This window comes from Paramisgurnus dabryanus, chromosome 1 (genome assembly GCF_030506205.2).
Source record: "Paramisgurnus dabryanus chromosome 1, PD_genome_1.1, whole genome shotgun sequence".
NCBI classification, from domain to species: Eukaryota; Metazoa; Chordata; class Actinopteri; order Cypriniformes; family Cobitidae; genus Paramisgurnus; species Paramisgurnus dabryanus.
This window is the reverse complement of record NC_133337.1, coordinates 20,446,066-20,467,375: the sequence shown is the minus strand read 5'-3', so window position 1 is coordinate 20,467,375 and position 21,310 is coordinate 20,446,066. Positions and strand designations below refer to the sequence as shown.

Here is a 21,310-nt window from a genome sequence, read left to right as displayed (position 1 = left end):
TATCAGGCATTTTGGGATTGCAATTAAACTTCCATTTAATTCATGCAATGAAAATGAAAACATAAACTGCTCTCTTCTAAAAGAAAAAAAAAAAATATATACATTTGTATTTTAAAAAGTATTTTTCTAAAAAATATATTTTGGTGGGTCCTAAGAAAGATTATACATATCTAAGTGGGTCACGGAATACATTTTTTTGGAAACCACTGGTGTGAATGGAGTGCATTTACGTAATGCCTCTGAATGGGTAGCTTAAGAGAGGCAAGGACTCAGGCACAGAGTGCAATATGAGTTCCCCAGACTGGAGAGAGCTATGGGACCAACCAACGACATACGCAACAAATTTTTAACAGGGAAACATTATAACAAGCTGGCACAAGAGAGTGAGAGAGAGACCAGTGGGATGTTAAATTAGGAAAGGTAATGAGGATGTTAACAAGAGAAGGTAAGTGGGGTAAATTAACTGAATGATTAGACAAACAAAAGAGTCTGACCATTAAAGAAGTGGATATGACACACAAATCTTGTGCCCAAACCAACACCAGAGACAGAAAAGTCCATTGCAAAAGATTAACATGTGCTCAAACAGACAACACTACACACTGACACAACATGCTGCGTAACCAGCATTCCAACCACAAGGGCAAAAAATGCCCAAAACCAAATGGGTGGAATCCAACACACTTAAACCCCATTTACACAGCACTTTGGTCCCAGAAAATTTCTGTAAAATTCCGTAAAATTTCAAAAACTTTGAGCTTCTGTGTGAACACAAACTCTTCCGGTAAATATTGTGGGATCACTCCCGTGAAGAGGACCTAGTAACATTGCCGTAACGTTCACGGAAAGCATTCTTTAGTAAGGATGCGCATCATCGCAACCAGAAGTTATGGTTCAGCTCTTTGACACAGGGATTTAAACCCAGATCAACATTTACGACAAGAAATGTCGGCACACTGGACTGAAGCAGAGATCAGGGAGATCCTCACTAACACAGTCTCACCCCATTTCGTCAATATTTGACGACACTTGACCATTCGTCAATATGTGACGCGGAGGGTATACCTTTCGCGTCATTTTTTGACGAACTGGGGACTTCAATACTATTACGTCCGTTGCATTCTCTTCTCCTATTTTCTTACCAATTTCGCGTCGGTTTAGGGTTAGATTACGCAAAATTAAACCGTGTACGCGAAATTAAACAGTGTACGCGAAATTAAACAGTTGTCACCTGGCGTTGGGGTTAGAAACAGTTGTCACCTGGCGTTGGGGTTAGAGTTAGGTTTGGGTAGGGATGTCATTATGTAAATCTAACCCTAAACCGACGCGAAATTGGTAAGAAAATAGGAGAAGAGAATGCAACGGACGTAATAGTATTGAAGTCCCCAGTTCGTCAAAAAATGACGCGAAAGGTATACCCTCCGCGTCACATATTGACGAATGGTCAAGTGTCGTCAAATATTGACGAAATGGGGTGAGACTGGGTTGTCCTCACTGTCCGCTCTGAAGCGGAGATCATTTACCAGCATGTCATAAGAGCGTATCACGCGCTCCTTAAGATCTGTCATAAACAAAAATGCACGCGTGTGGTTCTCGAGAGAGAAATCATGGATAATTAACTTCAGACCTACAAAGTGCAGGACTTTAAATACGTCACATGTCTTAACGGGATCTTTATGGTATGTGTGTGAATGCATGCACAGATTCTGGAAAATCACTGACAGTGTGTATGAACCAAACATCGAACTATCTTGGATAAATCCCGAATGCGTTTTCCGTGTATTTTCCGTAATTTCTGTGTGAAAAGGGCTTTAGAAACTATGATACAAAAGCTGTCACTGGGGCGGGACCCTTTCAAAAAGTACACTAAAGTAAGTATGTATTGGTGCTTCAAAGATGCATATTGTGTTAGTGATGTTTTAAAGCAAGATATCTGTACCTAAATGGTACATAATAGGGCTTTTGTAAAGGGTACCATCCCAGGTTTTGACAGCCTTTGTACTTTATTTCTGATAGTGAGACACCATGCTCCACCGGCAAAACAACACAACATACCAGAATGACAGAAGAGTGCATAGCAGGGAGAACGAAACCACATAACAGTGCATGACTGTCAGGATCCCAACACAAGCAACAGTAACCAAACAATAACAGAAGTGTCAGGATCCAAACATCATGCTCTGACAAAACACCAGACGCCACACAAGCATCACAGTTCTGTCACTAAAAGCTTAAAAAAGGAACAGACAAGAGGTGGCAGGGCCATAACATTTTTTTTTAGCTTTGCATGTATTTTTTACCAACGATTTTATGTAATGAGTGCTAAACGTTAATTTGAATATATAAAACTTTCAACACTTTGGGAGAACATAGCATCCCTTCTAAGTATGGAGCCACTGGGATTCGATTTGGTCTGTGTGTGTGAAGCTTAGAGCTTGTCACGAATTCGGTTTGGTCGATTGCTTTGCTTTGGGTTTTGTGTTGTGTCTGTGTGTTCTTGTTTTGACAGCTTTGATGTGCGCGCCGTTTCACTCGGGTGCTCCTCCCTTCACTCATCATTCTCACCTGCGCCCGCACCTGATGGTAATTATTTCTCCCTCTCGGTTTGTTATTTAATTCCCCTCTTCCTGCAGTTCTCTGCGAGTCCGTTGTCTTATGTTTATCGCCATTCTAGTCTTGCCCTGTTTATTTGTTTTCTAGTCTAGGATTTTTCTTGTGCATTCTGTCGTGTTTTTGCCCGTGCTGCCTGGTGTGCTTTTGTCACTTTCTCTGCTTCAGGATTACGCTCTGTGTACCTCTGCTGTGTTGGACTGTGATTGACAGGTCTTCAGTACTGGCGCTGTCCAGTGGTGCTTGCTGACCATACTCGCTGCTAGTTCAGAGACTCTACTGACTGTTTGCTACTATCTTCTCTCCCTGCGGTTTACAGCGAGTTTTTTTCTCGTAGTGTTGGTATTTGTGGATTATCTCTCCATTGTCATCTACCACTACTTCTCCCTGTTTTTATACAGAGAATTCTACACGTTGGTTACGACTAGCGATCTCATCTTCCTGTCTACGCGCAGCGGAGCTCGTCACAGTTGGAAGTTAGCGAGTGTCAGAAATCAAGCATCACCGCGCTGTCCATTCGCCTGTCAGTTACAGCAGAGACTTTTTCACCCTGTCACCAAGCTGTGGATACGTACATGATCTAGCAGAGATTTTTTACCCTGTCATTAGCAGCAGAGACGTTCATCATTCAGCAGAGAATTTTTCACCCTGTCACCAAGCAGTGGATACGTACATGATCTAGCAGAGATTTTTTACCCTGTTTCCTAGCAGCGGATATATTCACATCTGAGCTCTCCAGCTAGACTCTTTACATATATTTTACCCTGCTCTTCTAGCAGCGGATCTCTTCTCTCTCTCTCTCTGTGTTTGGTGACTTTATTAAAAACATTGCAATTGGATCCTTGTCTGTTTGTTATTTCCTGACAGACGGACTCGCCAGAAATGGATCCAGCAGATGTGGATACGGTACGGAATGCAATCGCACAACAAGGAGCTTGGCTGGGACAGCAGGATTCCCAGCTTTCTGCCACCGCTCGAGAGGTTGAAGGTCTCACTGCCAGGCTTACAGAATTAACCACCCAGATGGATCGATTGCGGCTGGAGTCTCGCCGTCCTAATGAATCAGAACCTCACATCACTAATCCTCCCACTTACGATGGTGACCCAGGTTCGTGTCGTTCCTTCCTCTCTCAATGCTCTCTTGTGTTTTCTCTGCAGCCACGAAGATTCACTGCCGAAAGTACTCGTGTGGCTTTTGTCATCACTCTTCTTACCGGAAGAGCTAGAGAGTGGGCAACGGCAGTATGGGACACTCAGGCTCCGTGTTGTCACTCATTCGAGGACTTTAAGACAGAGATGATGAGACTTTTCGATCGGTCAGCACAGGGAGAGGCGGCTGCAGCCCGGTTGGTTCGACTGAAGCAAGGTGACCGGACAGTCACGGATTTCTCTGTGGAGTTTCAGACATTATCTACTGCGTGTGGTTGGAACGATGCGGCTCTACGGGCACAATTTTTGGAAGGATTACGAGATGATATCCAGGATGAGATTACCGTTCACGAGATTCCTCGCACCTTGGATTCACTGGTTGAGCTGGCCCTTCGCATTGAGAGTCGTATGTTATATCGCTGCCAGCGCCAGTCACTTCGTCATCGGGTTTTTTCTGACGAGACCGTTACTTCTGTTTCACATTCTAACCCTGTTAATCCTGCTGTCCCCAGCGAACCCATGCAACTAGGCAGAATGCGGCTCACACCGAAAGAGAGAGAGAGGAGACTCAGCAATGGACTATGTCTGTATTGCGGGAGGTCTGGACATCTGGCGAGGAGCTGTCCGTTAAAAGCCAACGCCCACCGGTAGTTCCGGGAGTTCTGGTGGGCACTGCTGTGAACGAAATCTCCTTTTCTTCCTCCACGCATCTACCTGTCACGGTTTCTTTTGAGGGTACGGATTTTTTTGTCGAGGGCTCTCGTGGATTCGGGAGCTGAAGGAAACTTTCTGGATGAGAGGACGGCTCGAGAGTGGGGACTTCCGTTTTGTGAACTCAGGGTACCTCTGGCAGTATGGACACTTAAGGGACAACAGACTGCACAGGTCACTCATTGCACTCCACCCGTAAGTCTTTTTGTTTCTGGTAATCACCGTGAAGAGATTGTGCTTTACCTTCTGCATGATTCATTATCTCCCATTATTTTGGGTCATGCATGGTTGGCACAGCACAATCCTCACATTGATTGGCAGCGTAATGTTATTTTGAGTTGGTCCTCTTCATGTCACGTGTCCTGTCTTGGTGCAGCTGTTTCGGGCTCTTCTTCTGTTTTTCAGGTTCCAGCGGTCGACCTTACTGGAGTCCCGGCGGAGTACGCTGATCTCTCTCAGGTGTTCAGTAAAGCCCGGGCCACTTCTCTGCCTCCTCACCGGTCATACGATTGTGCTATCGATCTCCTCCCAGGCACTTTTCCGCCTAAAGGTAGACTTTATTCTCTGTCTGCTCCTGAGAGAGAGGCTATGGATAGTTACATTAATGATGCTCTTCGCGCCGGTCTCATCCGTCCCTCTACCTCTCCAGCTGGAGCAGGGTTCTTTTTTGTTAAAAAGAAAGACGGCTCTCTGCGTCCGTGCATAGATTACAGAGGGTTAAATGACATTACTGTTAAGAATAGGTATCCCCTACCTTTAATGTCTACAGCCTTTGAATTGCTGCAGGGAGCTCGTGTTTTCACCAAATTGGATTTACGCAATGCTTACCATCTTGTGCGTATTAGAGAGGGAGATGAGTGGAAGACAGCATTTAATACCCCGTCCGGACATTTCGAATATTCCGTTCTGCCGTTCGGGCTTTGTAACGCCCCTTCTGTCTTCCAGGCTCTGGTCAACGACGTGTTGAGAGACATGATTAATAAGTTTGTCTTTGTGTATCTCGATGATATTCTCATCTTTTCTCCCTCTTTACAGATACACACTCAACACGTTCGCAGAGTTTTACGGCGTCTGCTTGAGAATCAGTTATTTGTTAAGGCGGAGAAGTGCGATTTTCATAAGGAGTCAGTTTCGTTTTTGGGTTTTGTTATCGCCGCCGGAGAGATCCGTCCTGACCCAGTTAAGATTAAGGCGGTAGCCGAGTGGCCGATTCCCGACTCACGTAAAGCGTTGCAACGATTTCTGGGTTTCGCCAATTTTTATCGGCGGTTCATCAGAAATTTCGGTCAGATTGCTAAACCGCTTACTGCTCTCACCTCCACTAAGGAGAGTTTTTTCTGGAATCACGATGCTCAGGAGGCCTTTGATAAGTTAAAAGTCCGGTTTATCTCTGCTCCTGTGCTTTCTTTTCCAGATCCTAAGGCTCAGTTTATTGTTGAGGTGGATGCATCTGATGTCGGGGTAGGCGCCGTCCTTTCTCAGCGGTCCTCTAAGGACGGGAAGGTGCACCCTTGCGCCTTTTTCTCCCATAGGTTAAATCCCACTGAACGAAACTATGACATAGGTAACCGGGAGTTGTTAGCGGTCAGACTGGCTTTGGGTGAGTGGCGTCATTGGTTGGAAGGTACCTCGGAACCCTTCCTGGTCTGGACGGATCATAAGAATCTGGAATACATCCGTTCAGCCAGGAGATTGAACTCGCGACAGGCTCGTTGGGCTCTCTTCTTTGACCGGTTTAACTTTACCCTCTCGTACCGGCCCGGTAGTAAGAACGTTAAGCCCGATGCTCTCTCTCGTTTGTTCGAGGGTCCCGATGCTGTGAGAGCCGAAACCATCCTTCCTGAAGGAAGGGTGGTTGGAGCTCTCCGCTGGGGAGTCGAACAGCGGGTGAGGGAGGCCGGACGAGGGGTAGAAGTGCCAGAAGGGTGCCCGGCGGGTCTGTTGTGGGTTCCGGCTGCACTCCGTTCCGAGGTCATCCGGTGGTGTCATGAGTCCAAGTTTGTCTGCCATCCAGGAATTCGGAGAACGTTGCTTACCGTCCGTCAACGTTTTTGGTGGCCCTCTATGAGTCAGGATGTCAGACAGTGTGTATTGGCCTGTCAGGTTTGCGCACGCTGTAAAACCTCTCATCAGTCACCTGTTGGTCTGCTTAATCCCCTTTCTGTTCCCTCCCGCCCTTGGTCACACATAGCCGTAGATTTTGTTACCGGCTTACCTTTATCTAAAGGCAACACCGTGGTTCTTACGGTGGTGGATCGCTTCTCCAAAGCGGTTCATTTTATTCCCCTGCCCAAGCTTCCCTCTGCCAAAGAGACGGCCCAGGTATTAATTGAACACGTTTTTCGGTTACACGGTTTGCCTACTGACGTGGTATCTGATAGGGGTCCTCAATTTGTTTCCCGTTTTTGGCAAGAGTTCTGTAGACAGATCGGTGCCACTGCCAGCTTGTCTTCAGGTTATCATCCGCAGACCAACGGCCAATGTGAACGTGCTAATCAGGATCTCGGTCGAGCCCTCCGCTGTCTGACATCGCGATATCCGAATTCTTGGTGCCAACAACTTCCCTGGGTAGAATACGCTCATAATTCCCTGCCTGTTTCATCTTCCAATATGTCCCCGTTTAAAGCCTCGATTGGTTATCAGCCCCCTCTTTTTCCCTCTCAGGAACCCGATGCGGCGGTTCCGTCTGCTCTAGCTTTTGTTCGACGTTGCAAGCGCACTTGGAACAGAGCTAGGTCAGCCTTGTTATTGGCAGCAAGACGAACCAAGGTCACGGCCGATCGTCACCGGCGACCTGCCCCTCGTTATATTTGCGGGCAGAAAGTATGGCTTTCCTCCAAGGATCTGCCTCTCCGGGAGCCTTCTCGCAAACTTGCTTCTCGGTTCCTTGGGCCATACACCATCACTAAGGTCGTTAGTCCGGTGGCGGTTAGGCTCAGATTGCCCCCTGCTCTCGGTCGGATTCACCCGGTTTTTCATGTGTCTAAGATCAAACCTGTGATTTTTTCCCACATTAACCCTGTTCCCTCTGCCCCCGCTCCTCCTGCACCCCGACTAGTGGACGGGTCTCCTGCTTACACTGTCAGGAGGTTACTAGATATGCGTCGTCGGGGCAGAGGTTTTCAATATTTAGTTGACTGGGAGGGGTATGGTCCGGACGAGAGGTGTTGGGTACCGGCCCGGGATATTCTGGACCCTGGCCTGATCGAAGACCTCCGTCGGCGACAAGGTAGGCCCCTTCCTGGACCGCCTTGAGGCGGTCGTTGGGAGGGGGGTACTGTCACGAATTCGGTTTGGTCGATTGCTTTGCTTTGGGTTTTGTGTTGTGTCTGTGTGTTCTTGTTTTGACAGCTTTGATGTGCGCGCCGTTTCACTCGGGTGCTCCTCCCTTCACTCATCATTCTCACCTGCGCCCGCACCTGATGGTAATTATTTCTCCCTCTCGGTTTGTTATTTAATTCCCCTCTTCCTGCAGTTCTCTGCGAGTCCGTTGTCTTATGTTTATCGCCATTCTAGTCTTGCCCTGTTTATTTGTTTTCTAGTCTAGGATTTTTCTTGTGCATTCTGTCGTGTTTTTGCCCGTGCTGCCTGGTGTGCTTTTGTCACTTTCTCTGCTTCAGGATTACGCTCTGTGTACCTCTGCTGTGTTGGACTGTGATTGACAGGTCTTCAGTACTGGCGCTGTCCAGTGGTGCTTGCTGACCATACTCGCTGCTAGTTCAGAGACTCTACTGACTGTTTGCTACTATCTTCTCTCCCTGCGGTTTACAGCGAGTTTTTTTCTCGTAGTGTTGGTATTTGTGGATTATCTCTCCATTGTCATCTACCACTACTTCTCCCTGTTTTTATACAGAGAATTCTACACGTTGGTTACGACTAGCGATCTCATCTTCCTGTCTACGCGCAGCGGAGCTCGTCACAGTTGGAAGTTAGCGAGTGTCAGAAATCAAGCATCACCGCGCTGTCCATTCGCCTGTCAGTTACAGCAGAGACTTTTTCACCCTGTCACCAAGCTGTGGATACGTACATGATCTAGCAGAGATTTTTTACCCTGTCATTAGCAGCAGAGACGTTCATCATTCAGCAGAGAATTTTTCACCCTGTCACCAAGCAGTGGATACGTACATGATCTAGCAGAGATTTTTTACCCTGTTTCCTAGCAGCGGATATATTCACATCTGAGCTCTCCAGCTAGACTCTTTACATATATTTTACCCTGCTCTTCTAGCAGCGGATCTCTTCTCTCTCTCTCTCTGTGTTTGGTGACTTTATTAAAAACATTGCAATTGGATCCTTGTCTGTTTGTTATTTCCTGACAGAGCTGAGAGATCCCATTTTTGTAAAACCATTTACCTGCCTCCATTCTCTGCTCACCTTGCTTGACAAACAGCCCTCATCAGGGCGACATGCATATGACACAAAAGAGTGTGCAGTAGTGAATTGGAGTCAATGGCTCTTGGAGAAAACAGAGAATGTTACATAGCGACTCCATTTATATGCATTATCTAACAGCCCTGACTCTTGCAGTCTGGCCACGGATGGTTGGATGCAGCCTGGATCACGATCACAAAATCCATTGAGTCCACGGGGAGCTCTAAAGCACTTAGCAGGAGCATTTGTTCTCCATTAAAACCCACCAAGTCGGACTGTGATATCGCTGCATATGAATGTAAAAAACCTGCCATACATTACTAAATGAAAAATGTTTAATTTATTTAATGTAAATTTTCATTCGTAAGGCTTTTATGATTTATCGGAGGTTCATTTAAGAGATCATTTGTGGTTTTGCTGTCTACCCAAAACACGTCAGTAATGATGTAGAGAACGCAGGGTGTGATTTGCTGGGGGGATGGCGGGGATTATCCCACCCTCTGGTCTTCATATTCCTGCATCTGGTGAATTATTTATTATCCCAGGTGGCGACAAAATGTATCCTCCATGATTAATGGTCCTCAAACGGCCATATACTGTAAATGGGCTAAAATAAAGATAATTTAATATAAGTAAAAACGCTGCCACACAGTAGTTATAGAGAATGAGATGTGGTCTGGGAACCACATGCTCAGTTTCTCGTATTTGAGGTGTGGTTTACGAATGCCTAGAGCCATTTATTGGGCGCTACAAAAGTCTATCAAATCCGTCTGTACGTAGCTCATAGCCAATCGTTTCAATTATACCAGATGACGTATATAGAGCGACATAAATTCAAGCCTCAACAACTTTTATCGGGTACGTCTGGCGAGCATAAAGAATGAATGCATTATATTTATTTGAAAGAGACTAAAGACTACTATAGATGCTGCTAAAAACCCACACTGAGGTAAGATCTTAAGGTTATTATAAGGCCTTGTGTCCACCAAACGTGGCTCAAACGACAAGCAAATACCTTGGCAGTGCTTTGGTTGTAATGATATTTTTGTTTTGTTTATCAGTCATTGGATGACCCGCCCCTCTTCCACTTTGATTGGACGACTGAGAAAAAAGTGACATTGACAAGCTTAACTTTTTATCAAAAGTTTTTCAACTTAGCGCTGGGCAGGAAAAACGCTCTTGTGGACACAGGGCCTGAGACATGTTAACATTAGTGCATTTTTGTTTTAAAACACATTACGTTTTATACGGTTATGCTTGGTATGCGTCAGCGTGGGGTTTACTTTGGGTACTCTGGTTTCCTCACACAGGCCAAAAACATGCAATTGGAGATGCTAAATTGCCTCTCCCCCATTGTGTTTGTGGATTAGCTTGTGTACGGATTAGCCATTTCCCCCCATGAATATAACCACGGATGCTGGAATGGCATTAAGAATAAAAAACAAATAAGAATATCCCCCTCCCATTAAGCATTGCAGATGATCTTATGTAGTGAATCTGTAATAATGGGATTTGTCCTGGAGCGAGCTGCTATGGGCTTGAAACTCTTAAAAATTTATGAAACTTGTAAAAGTAAATAAAACAGGTGGCTTTATATACTGTCCTTTTTAATCCAAGTTATCTAACTGTAATTCAATTTCAATGTCTAGGCCATCATTTAATGTTGTGTATTTGTGCACTTGGTGTAATAAAAGTTGAGCTACAGATCAGCTGTCAGAAGTGTCATTAAATATTTTGTGTGCTTGTACTCATTTATTTATAGAGATACACCGAGTGGGTCACATTGACCGGGAGACCTGGTTGCTGGGTAACATCAATCAAACAGGCTACTTCAGAGTGAATTATGACCTCCACAACTGGAGACTTCTTATTCAACAACTGATGACCAACCCAACGGTACATCACCCACAATTCATCTGTCTTGCTTCCACGTCTGTCACCTCCACAATTCCATTCACTTTCCATCTTTTCTTATCCCTCTTTACTGCCAGACTCCTCTTTTTTCTTATTAAATTTCTCATATAATTCTCTTTACCCTTATCTAGACTGTTTGTCTTAATCATGCTTTTTAAATGTCTGCTTCTCTTTTTCTGCAGATCATCTCTGTGGGCAACAGGGCAGGTCTGATAGATGATGTCTTCAACTTGGCAAGGTGAGTTCTGTTTGGCCCCTCTGGAAACTTGTAGAGCCTCACAAAGCCACAAAACTATCACCTGATGTATGAGAGATTATGATCATTTACCATATGTTACTCTTAACTTTAGTTTTTTCTGATGTATAGCTCAGTGGTAAAGCTTGCATTAGCAACATAAACAAAGTTTTAAAACCAAGGGAACCCAGGTTGATAAAAAGTTGTACTTTGTAATGAACTGTAAGTTGCTTTGGATAAAAGTGTCTGGCAAATGCATAAATATAAATTTTAATGTGTATTTTATACTTTAGTCACTTACTTGCATCAGATTTGGTGTGAACAGAAGTAAAAACCATTATAAATGTATTTTTTCTGTTTAAAGCCTAAAAGACTTTTGAAGTTCAAAACTGTCATACATACTTAACTCCAGTCAGCACTTTTTAGTATTGTCCAATAAAGCTCTAATCAGTTACTTTGACATTATTGAAGAAATAGCCTATTATTGCCCTCAACATGATGAGATTTGTGGTGAGACTATTTATTAGCCCTTACAGTGCTTGTGGATAATGAGAAAACTCATCACTTGTGTCTAAACCTCTCTCTGCTCCCTCATCATTAGCTGAAGTGTCACACAGGTCCACTGCTTAATGTGAGAGATGGGACAAAAAGATAAAGGAGGATAGAAAGGACAGTGAATTGTGACGCTTATGAGAGTACAGAGTCATTCCAAAAGCAGTAATCTGAAGCTTTATAGAGCCATGGCCTGCCAATAGGCCCTGTAGGAACAGATGTTCTCCCAATGGTCCTATTTAATACCCTGATAATCTTAATAAAGTCATAATTGGCTTAAAGAAGCCAGGCCTGCAGACATATTCAATAACTGGAAGCTACGTATGCCAAAAAACCTTAAGTCATACATTTCAAATCGGTGTTTTAATTATTTACATTTTAAATACTTAATTATTACTGATGAAGTTTTCTTATTATTTGATTTCCCAGCATGGAGCTGTATGCCTGTGGCACTGCTTTGTATAGATTGTAAAATTCATTCACTATAGATATTAGATACTGACAAACTAAATGAGAAAGCCTTTAGATGGTGGATAATAAGCAAATTCATCATTTGTGTCCAAAACTCTCTCTGTTCAACACAGTCTCACACCCATGGCGTCAATATTTGACGACACTTGACCATGCGTCAATATGTTGACGCGGAGGGTATACCTTTCGCGTCACTTTTTGACGAACTGGGGACTTCAATACTATTAGGTACGCGAAATTAAACAGTTGTCAACTGACATTGGGGTTAGGGATAGGTTTGGGTAGGGATGTCATTATGTAAATCTAACCCTAAACCGACGCGAAAATGGTAGAAAATGGTAAGAAAATAGGAAAGAGAATTTCGCGTACCTGATAGTATTGAAGTCCCCAGTTCGTCAAAAAGTGACGCGAAAGGTATACCCTCCGCGTCAACATATTGACGCATGGTCAAGTGTCGTCAAATATTGACGCCATGGGGTGAGACTGGGTTGCTCTGTTCCCTTATCATTAGCTGAAGTGTCACACAGGTCCACTGTTTAATGTGAGAGATTGGACAGAAAGATAGTACTCATACTGTAAGAGAGACTCTTTACTCTTTCTTAAAAGACTACAGAGTCATTCCAAAAGCATTAATCTGAGGCTTTATAGAGCCACGCCTGCCAAAAGGCCCTGAAGGAACAGATGCTTTCCCAATGGTCCTGTTTAATACCATGATAATCTTAATAAAGCCATAATTGGCTTAATGAAGCCAGGCCTGCAGAAATAATTCATACTTTCAAATCAGTATTTTAATTATTTACATTTTAAATACTTAATTATTACTGATGAAGTTTTCTAATTATTTGATATCCCAGTATGCAGCTGCATGTTTGCCCGTGGCACTGCTTTGTACAGATTGTAAAATGCGTTCACTACAGACACTGACAAACTAAATCAGGAAGCCGTAAAATGTTTTGGTCTTTCTGCTCTGCTTGCGTTAACACCACGCTTCATTATACTGAAGTGACACATTTATCTCCCAGCCCTGTGCTGGTGTCATTGAGCTAAACAAGGGTTTAACAGGAATGCGGAGAACTGATTTTTTTCCAGTAAATCGAGGAGTAATCCAAAGGTAAAAAGTTGTGCTTATTGCTTTCACTTTGGGCTGAAAATTGTTGTTTATCATATTGCTTATTTATCTGTCTAGACCTTGTTTATCAAAAAGTGGTAACTGAAATGTAGTATTGATTTTTTAAATTTGAATGTAACTCATAGTACAGTACTTTCCTCTAAGGATAAAGAGCTAATGTTAACAAGCTGTTTTATTTAACCTCAGTAGTTAAATCTGTGGTGGTGGTTATCGGCTCTTATGTACTTGAGTGGTGAGAATCCCAGACTGTTTATTAAAAACATCATCATTAATCACACCGTGAAACAGGCTTGGTTTTCTGTGAACTACTCAGATGAGAAATTGTGTTTATACTGTACTATATGATTGTGGTCAGAATTGGCATTTATGCCTATAGATCTTGACTCAAGTGATTTTACCTTACTAAAATGTCTTGGGTGTTCATGGGAATTACTCGCATAACTCAATAGCACTACCTAACAAAGCTCAGTTAGGCTTTTAAGTAAATATTAATTATTGGATCGATGGAGTGTTGCAGCACAGTTTGATACTAAAGATTATACTTCATCCACATTATTAATTCATGGATAATTGAATTAATTAGTATTAACACAGCAATCCAACGCTAGCAAAGTACGGAAACATTTAGACGGAAACAATCTGAAGAGAAAACGCAAAAGTGGCGTTGCATTATCACTTCTTATTCCGCGTTTATACGAGCGTTTTGGGGCGAGGCGGCTAGGTGGCAATGTTAAGCACTGACACACAACAACACCAAGTCCACGCGCCTGCGTACAACCTTCTTCCTTTTTCTCCCAGGTCTTGTCCAAAGCCGTCTGGTTTGCCTCCGACAAATTGGCGCAGCAACAATTTGATAGATGTAATAAATGTACCTTCTCTGATCAGTCATACTAGTTGTGAATATTTCGTACAACTGCTATTTATCAGAGCTGCTATGACAACTTGAAGGTCTGACGTATGGAAATATTCCGACATGTTTTTTTTTTTTCCTGAACTGGTGCATGCCTGTGACGTAAGCGCGTACGGGATGAGAGCCATTGTGAGCAGACTTTTGCGTTTTTACCCGTTAGATGGGAATTTAACGGTAGAGTATTTTTAGAGTATTGCTATTTTGAGGCAACTAAAATAGACTACGCCATTGACCAACAAAAACCTGGTCTAAAGTCTAAAGTCAATGGCGCAATATGTTTTTTGTTATTTAAAGAGCGCATTAGTAATATGCGCCTATAAACGGGACGACAATGCAGGTTTGCTTATCACACACATGAATGCGCAGCAGCACAAAAATAAATATGAAAGATTAAAGGATTGAATGTAAAAGATTATTATTGAGTCTCTTGGACATAAATGAGGACTAATTATGAGACGTTAGAAGGCGCAAAGAGCTGCTTCACCTGCAGCCTGGTAAGTAAATAAATGTTTTGCTTTAAACAAATGCATCTGTTTTTAAATGTTTTTTTTTTTAAATGCTACCTCACAGATTTATTGTATATGATGACTTTGTCATTTTTAAGTAATGCTTAAAAAAACTTTTTTTAAAGCGTAACTAAACCCCTGGTCAGAGGCTGACTCCACCCACTGCAATATTTGAAAAATGCAAGAAAAGTGGGCAGATCCCAACGGAGATAGAGGGGACGAACTAAGCTCGTATCAAGTGTGTGGTGAGATCGTAACAAGGGCGTGGTGAGCTTGAACCTGCTTACGTCACGAGTCATTTCTTGGACCCAACATCCAATAGGAAAATTCAACTGCAGTAGCCACCGTTCAACCTCAAGAGTGCAGCACTCAGACGTTTTTACACCATATATTGTAGTATTGAAACACTTTATATCCAAATGTCAAAAAACTTCCTAAAATCAATGAACAGCACTAATAAAGCATCATTCTTACAGATCATTAACTAAAAAAAGTTGGTTTGGGGTTTAGTTACTCTTTAAAGACCTTGTCCAAGTGCTGAAACGTGCAGAGAGCCGTTTGTAAATTCTTTATCTACTGTTTGTCACAAATAAAGTATTTTTACAGTACAAACCTTTTCTTACATACTTGTAAATAATTTTTTGATGATATTGGATAGCCATACATTTAAAGCATTTAAAAACCTGCTTTTTTACTTCCATGACTAAAAGAAAACGGGTTTTAAAGGTTTTAATAAAAAAAAATAAACATTTCAATACAAGTGAAAAACAACACAATTATTTAACATTAATCTTAAACTGGGGATCTTCTTCCACTGCTTAGTTTTTCAGTTTACAAAGTCCGTCACCTCATTATAGGGATTAGACATAGTGCCAGCGCAATTAAAGGGGATGAGAGCTGAGACTCTCATTGGTTTATTACACGTTAAGCCCAAAATACTCCCATTAATAACACAATAATGAAGGTGCATGTGAACAGTGCAGTTTATGTGTATTTTTATAAAGATTAATTTGCATTTCTTCATGAGATAAAGCCTTTAATACCTAAACCCTTTAACACATTAGCACTGCATCCAGTTTTCTGCTTGCAACACATCATTTTATTTTTGTAAATTGATAGCTGCTTATTTTCAGTATCTTTCAAAATGAGAAAATAACAGTTGCTGCTAACAGCTTGTGGTCATTACTGTAATAATTATCTGTTTGTCCTGACAGTGTTTTCATAGAAATTATGATCTGTTTATAACTCTGCATCAGCATCACCGCGGCGGAGCAGGTTGTTGCCATAAAGACAGAAGGACATTAGTGGACCAGTCAACAAATCTGTCATATCATACACAATGAAAGATGCCAAGTGAATATTTTTACATTAAGTGTCTTCTTCTGAAATATTTATGTAAAGAGTGAGTTCTTCTTTTTTACTCTCAGTAATCGTGCTTCTTAATAGTCCTAGTTGAATGGGAAAGCTCTGTCTAAATGAGCAAGCAATTACAGACCAATTTAAAATCAGTGATTTATTTAAGAGGCTTTAAAGCGGCTCTTGATATACTCACTCGTATTTATAAAAAGCTTGGTTCTTCTTGACCTAAATATCAGCCATGATACTAAAACAAATAACTTAATTTTAAAGTCTCAGCCTTTTAGATGACAAAATATTGACGTTCAAATCTCTGGCTCCATTAAATCACCTTTGTTGTGATGTGACAAAAATGTAGATTTTATAATAATGTGGTAATGTGCTACAAAAGCACTGAAGTATTTTGGTTATTTCGACACCGGTTCGACCTCAAGTTTCTGTGATTCTGGTTCTTTATTGCCTGCTATATGAATGTGTATTGCCATGCAGTCGTAAAAGTAAAAGAAAAGTAAAATGGCTTTGAGTTATCATGTGCAATTTTAACAAACCCCAATTAATAGTGAACAATAGTAAACGGCACTAATAAAACATAGTTTGGTTTCATGACTCTTGGAGGTTCTCGTCTATCTTGTGTTTTTCCTCTAAGGATATAGGCCACCTCTCTCCTTCATCTCTCATGGGAGGTTTGAAGAAGTTTCTAAATCGGCCGAAGGGAAAAAAGCGGATATAGGGAAAGTGGAACTGAAAAAAACTAGGTGCTGATGATGAGCTGCATTTGTTTGATTGAGTTTTATTTGACCACAGCCCAAGGTCATGCCGAAATACTGCATCTAAGAATTAATGTGCTGCTATAAATGACATTCTAAAGGGTTTGATACTGTATGTGCTGTTAGTGCTCATTGTCTCTGTATTTTCAGAGATTTTATGGATTTATGCAAAGTAAAAGACTGCAGTTGTACAGGAGAAGCTGTTTTTGTTTCACATCACATTATGACTTCACACGCAAAGCAGAATGCCTCAAGTTATTCATAAAGAATAATGATGAACAAAATGAACCGTTTGTCACCAAATGCAAATGATATTTCTTTCTACCAAAGGGGAAATATGCATGAAGTGGCCCGCTAAAGAAAAACAGTAAAACATTTTTTTATATTTGAAGCTCTGAATCCATTATGTTTAACTATGTCTGTGTCAAAATATGCTTTTAGTAATGCATTGCGTGTCCTGGTTTCAATGTGATTTTTTTTAATACACTTTTCCTCAATCTTTCTGTTTCTTTCTTTTCTTTAGAGCGGGCTATCTGCCCCAAAACATCCCCCTGCAGATCATCTCATACTTGTCTCAGGAGAGCGAGTTTCTCCCCTGGCACGCTGCTAGTCGAGCTCTTTACCAGCTGGACAAACTACTGGACCGCACTGAAGACCACAGTCTTTTTAGTGTGAGTCTTTACACCTGATCTCACATCAGTTTTCTTGTTCACTTGTGTTTTATCCTTGACTAATTCTGTATGAACTATATTGCTGATATCTGGCAGTTGGGTTCTCAGGCTTCTCCTCATCCAACAGCCTTAAGTTTCTCAAGATCATATGTGTTGTGTGTTGACAATGTAGTTTAACTAGCTAATGTATTCGTACAACAGCATCGCATTATTCAAAAGCTATACAAATACACCTGACCTACACCTGTTGTGTTTTGTTTAATCCTTGTTTCATGTTGTTCTCTTATCAGGACTATGTGCTGAAACAGGTGTCACCGAAATATCACAAGATGGGTTGGCCGACCTCTTTCTCTGATGGATCCTTCATGCAGGCTGCTTATCAGACTGAGTGAGTTTATCTTGAATTATTGTTATTAATATGGTTTTTAAAATGTAAGCTAGACATTTGTTACTACACGACATATGTTAATCTGTATTTAAATTCTCATTATTTATTTCAATTTTTTAACTTTCTCTTACTTTACTTCCTTCTTGAATCTTCCTGATTTTCTATGTTCCTCAGAGAGTTACAGAGAGAGGTGATCATGCTGGCCTGTAGTTTTGGAAACAAACACTGTCACCGACAAGCAGTGTCTCTTATTTCAGACTGGATTTCCAGCAACAAGAACAGGTGAGAAAATTTGGTTCTTGAGACAAAAGAAAACAATTAAATCAGTCTGTACTTTAAAAAAAATGGCTTCCACCATTTTTTAGCATTCATGACATTATGTTATACACTATAATGCTGGGTACGAACCCAGCCATTGGGTTAAATTAACCCTTTAAATGTTTGTATTTGACCCAACAATGGGTTAAAACAACCCAGCATAGGTTAAATTTACAACCTAACCCAGCATTTTGTACTGGAGGACTTTTATATGTTTTATCGTACTGAATGAAGACTTCATCTTATGAGGCTGTATTTTGAAGGGGATGAAGTGTAAGTCATAAGAGTTTTTTTTTTTCATTATTTTCTTTTGAATTGTGCCGTGTTTTCATCTGACCTGTAGCAAAAGGTTTGATCTCTCAGATCTTTTCTTTATTGCCATTTCTTTGAAAGTGACCTATAGCACTGCTGGGATAATAAAATGTCTGTTCAATTTAATATTCAAGGATCATAAAAGATTAATGTTTTTGACCTTTATGTCACAAGATTGACCTACAGCATTTATAACAAACTGCAGAGACAGAACATCATGGATTAATCAACATTATTTACCTTTTTTTAACTAAACAGATATATATATAAAAAACAAAACAAAAAAAAAAACGGTTAAGCTCATACACTGTGACTTATTAAAGTAAGTCTGTGTTTTGTTTCTAACTGAATTTGCAGCAACTCATATTATTACAGCCTTAGTTTATAAATGTGTTAGCTCCTTTTTAGTATGCACTTGACCAGCGTGTAACCTTAACTTTCCACAAATGTATCTCTGTTTAACTTAAACATGTATTTAATTATAACTTTTAGAAGAGTCTCTTTACAGAAGTATATTATAAGTGGTGTATAAAGACCTTACAAAAGCTGTATTGTTTTTATTATTGAATGGGCCGTTTTTATCTGCATACACCGCAGGTCCCCCTACGTGGAAGCCGCCATTTTGCGGCACCATGTTTCTACAGTAGCCCTAAATGAGCGTGTTTTGTCGCCTATAACATATCAGATGACGACATGTTTGTCCTGTAGAGGCTACCGTATCTTCTCTATGCCTTTCGAAAGGAAGGGGTGAGCTGTTGATTGAGCCAATGGTTGCAATTCACAAACTCACCGATAGATGCCGCTAAAAATCTTTAAGTCAGATCTCATCTTTTATGTTGTCTTTTTTCCTGACATAATTTTTTTTTATTCATTTCAACTTACTATTATTTATCTTGACTAGAGATGAGTTATTTAAACTTAAAATATAGTTGAAATATCTCAACTTAATTTTTTAAGTTAGTTTAATAGTAAGTTTAAATTACTTGCTCATCTGGGTTGATTAAACAAAACAATTTAAGACTTTTTTATTGTGTATAACTTTCATACATTTCCCACTTGTAAACATAACTTGATATTCAGTACAGTATGTTGAAAGTTTGCTAAATGAATAAATGTCAATCTAAATGATTAAAGCATTACCTTCATTTTACAATATTAAAAGTCAAAGAAAAAAATCTTTCCAAAAATACCTTAAATTCAAGAGTTATAATTTCCTTTATAAGTTATCCAGAATTTTTTTTCTTTCAGCTCCAGTCATAAACACGGCATCCACTTACATGTGCCACAATTTCCGTCTGTATGCTTCAATTGGATCTGACATAATTTCATTTCTTACTGGAAGTTGAGTTCTCTGTATTTTAACATCCATATCTCCCAGAGGCTATAATGGATCATTCAGAATCAGCAGGGCTTTATTGCTCTCCGTTTGAGCAAATTATGAGTTCAGTCACTGCAACGCCGCATTTCCTCCAGGGGTTTAATGTTATTCCTTTTTGTACAAATATCATGCATTGACTCTTTATATGGCTGAGAGTTTTACTTTCTGTTGTAGATCTGCTGTAGACCATTACTGTTGTTTGTGATGTGCCCAGAGAGAGCTTTTACTCCTAATCCTTATATATGAGACATGCCGTCCAACTATATATTGAACTGTGGTTCTTAGAGCAGTAGGAGGATCTGGGTCATATTTTCAACTTAAATTCTGACCTCAAAAGCAGATTTAAGTTTTAAGACATGTAAGCTCAGTGTTATCACAAGCATTTTACGCTGTAACAGGATGTTCCTCGTAAGATTGATGCACAAAACCCAAAGGGAAAAACACGGTTTGTGTTTGCTGACTACTGAAGACCATTTGAGCCATGTGCCTCCGGAGGTCGCGTTTCTAAGCTGCATAGGTCATCAAGACTGTCTTATTTCAGAATATTAACAATTATAAAGTTAACTATTATTCTTAGTTATTATATACCGTAAATTGTTGTCATATGTTTATGACTTACGAATGTTTGTTATACGTCATGCAAGTGATAGCCAAACGCCGCAAATGAGCAGAATAGAGGAGAGAAACGATCGCGTCTGATTGGTGAATTTATAGGTTTGGTTGTCTGATAAAAATTATGCAATGAAGCCCATAATCGCAGTAAGTATAATCATATTAAAACAAGACGCGTACACCGTTTTTAATCGTATTATGCAGAAATTTTACGTTGTCTGATAAAAATAATGCGATGAAGCCCATAATCGCAGTAAGTATAATCATATTAAAACAAGACGCGTACACCGGTTTTAATCGTAGTATGCAGAAATTTTACGTTGTCTGATAAAAATTATGCGATGAAGCCCATAATCGCAGTAAGTATAATCATATTAAAATAAGACGCGTACACCGTTTTTAATCGTAGTATGCAGAAATTTTACGTTGTCTGATAAAAATTATGCGATGAAGCCCATAATCGCAGTAAGTATAATCATATTAAAATAAGACGCGTACACCGTTTTTAATCGTAGTATGCAGAAATTTTACGTTGTCTGATAAAAATTATGCGATGAAGCCCATAATCCCAGTAAGTATAATCATATTAAAACAAGACGCGTACACCGGTTTTAATCGTAGTATGCTGAAATTTTACCTTGTATTTTAAAAATAATGCGATGAAGCCCATAATCGCAGTAAGTATAATCATATTTAAACAGGACGTGTACGCAGTTTTTTATCGCAGTATGCGGCAATTTTACGTTGTCCGATAAAAATAATGTGGTTAATCCCATAATCGCAGTTAGTATAATCGTATTAAAACAAGACGCGTACACCGTTTTTAATCATAGTATGCAGAAATTTAACGTTGTATGATAAAAATAATGCGATGAAGCCCATAATAGCAGTAATTATAATCATGTAAAAACAGGACGTGTACGCCGTTTTTAATAGTAGTATGCGGTAAT

At 40.7% G+C, this 21,310-nt stretch overlaps 1 protein-coding gene across 1 annotated transcript in view; it reads left to right on the top strand.

Moving 5' to 3' along the window:
- LOC135749885 (thyrotropin-releasing hormone-degrading ectoenzyme-like) overlaps positions 1–21,310 on the top strand; it is a 117,399-nt gene that overhangs the window by 86,679 nt on the left and 9,410 nt on the right. Inside the window, exons 11-15 of the mRNA XM_065268569.2 lie at positions 10,604–10,737; positions 10,938–10,993; positions 17,205–17,352; positions 17,643–17,740; positions 17,915–18,022. Of these exons, the coding sequence (XP_065124641.1) occupies positions 10,604–10,737; positions 10,938–10,993; positions 17,205–17,352; positions 17,643–17,740; positions 17,915–18,022 (544 nt within the window). The remainder of the gene's footprint in view (positions 1–10,603; positions 10,738–10,937; positions 10,994–17,204; positions 17,353–17,642; positions 17,741–17,914; positions 18,023–21,310) is intronic.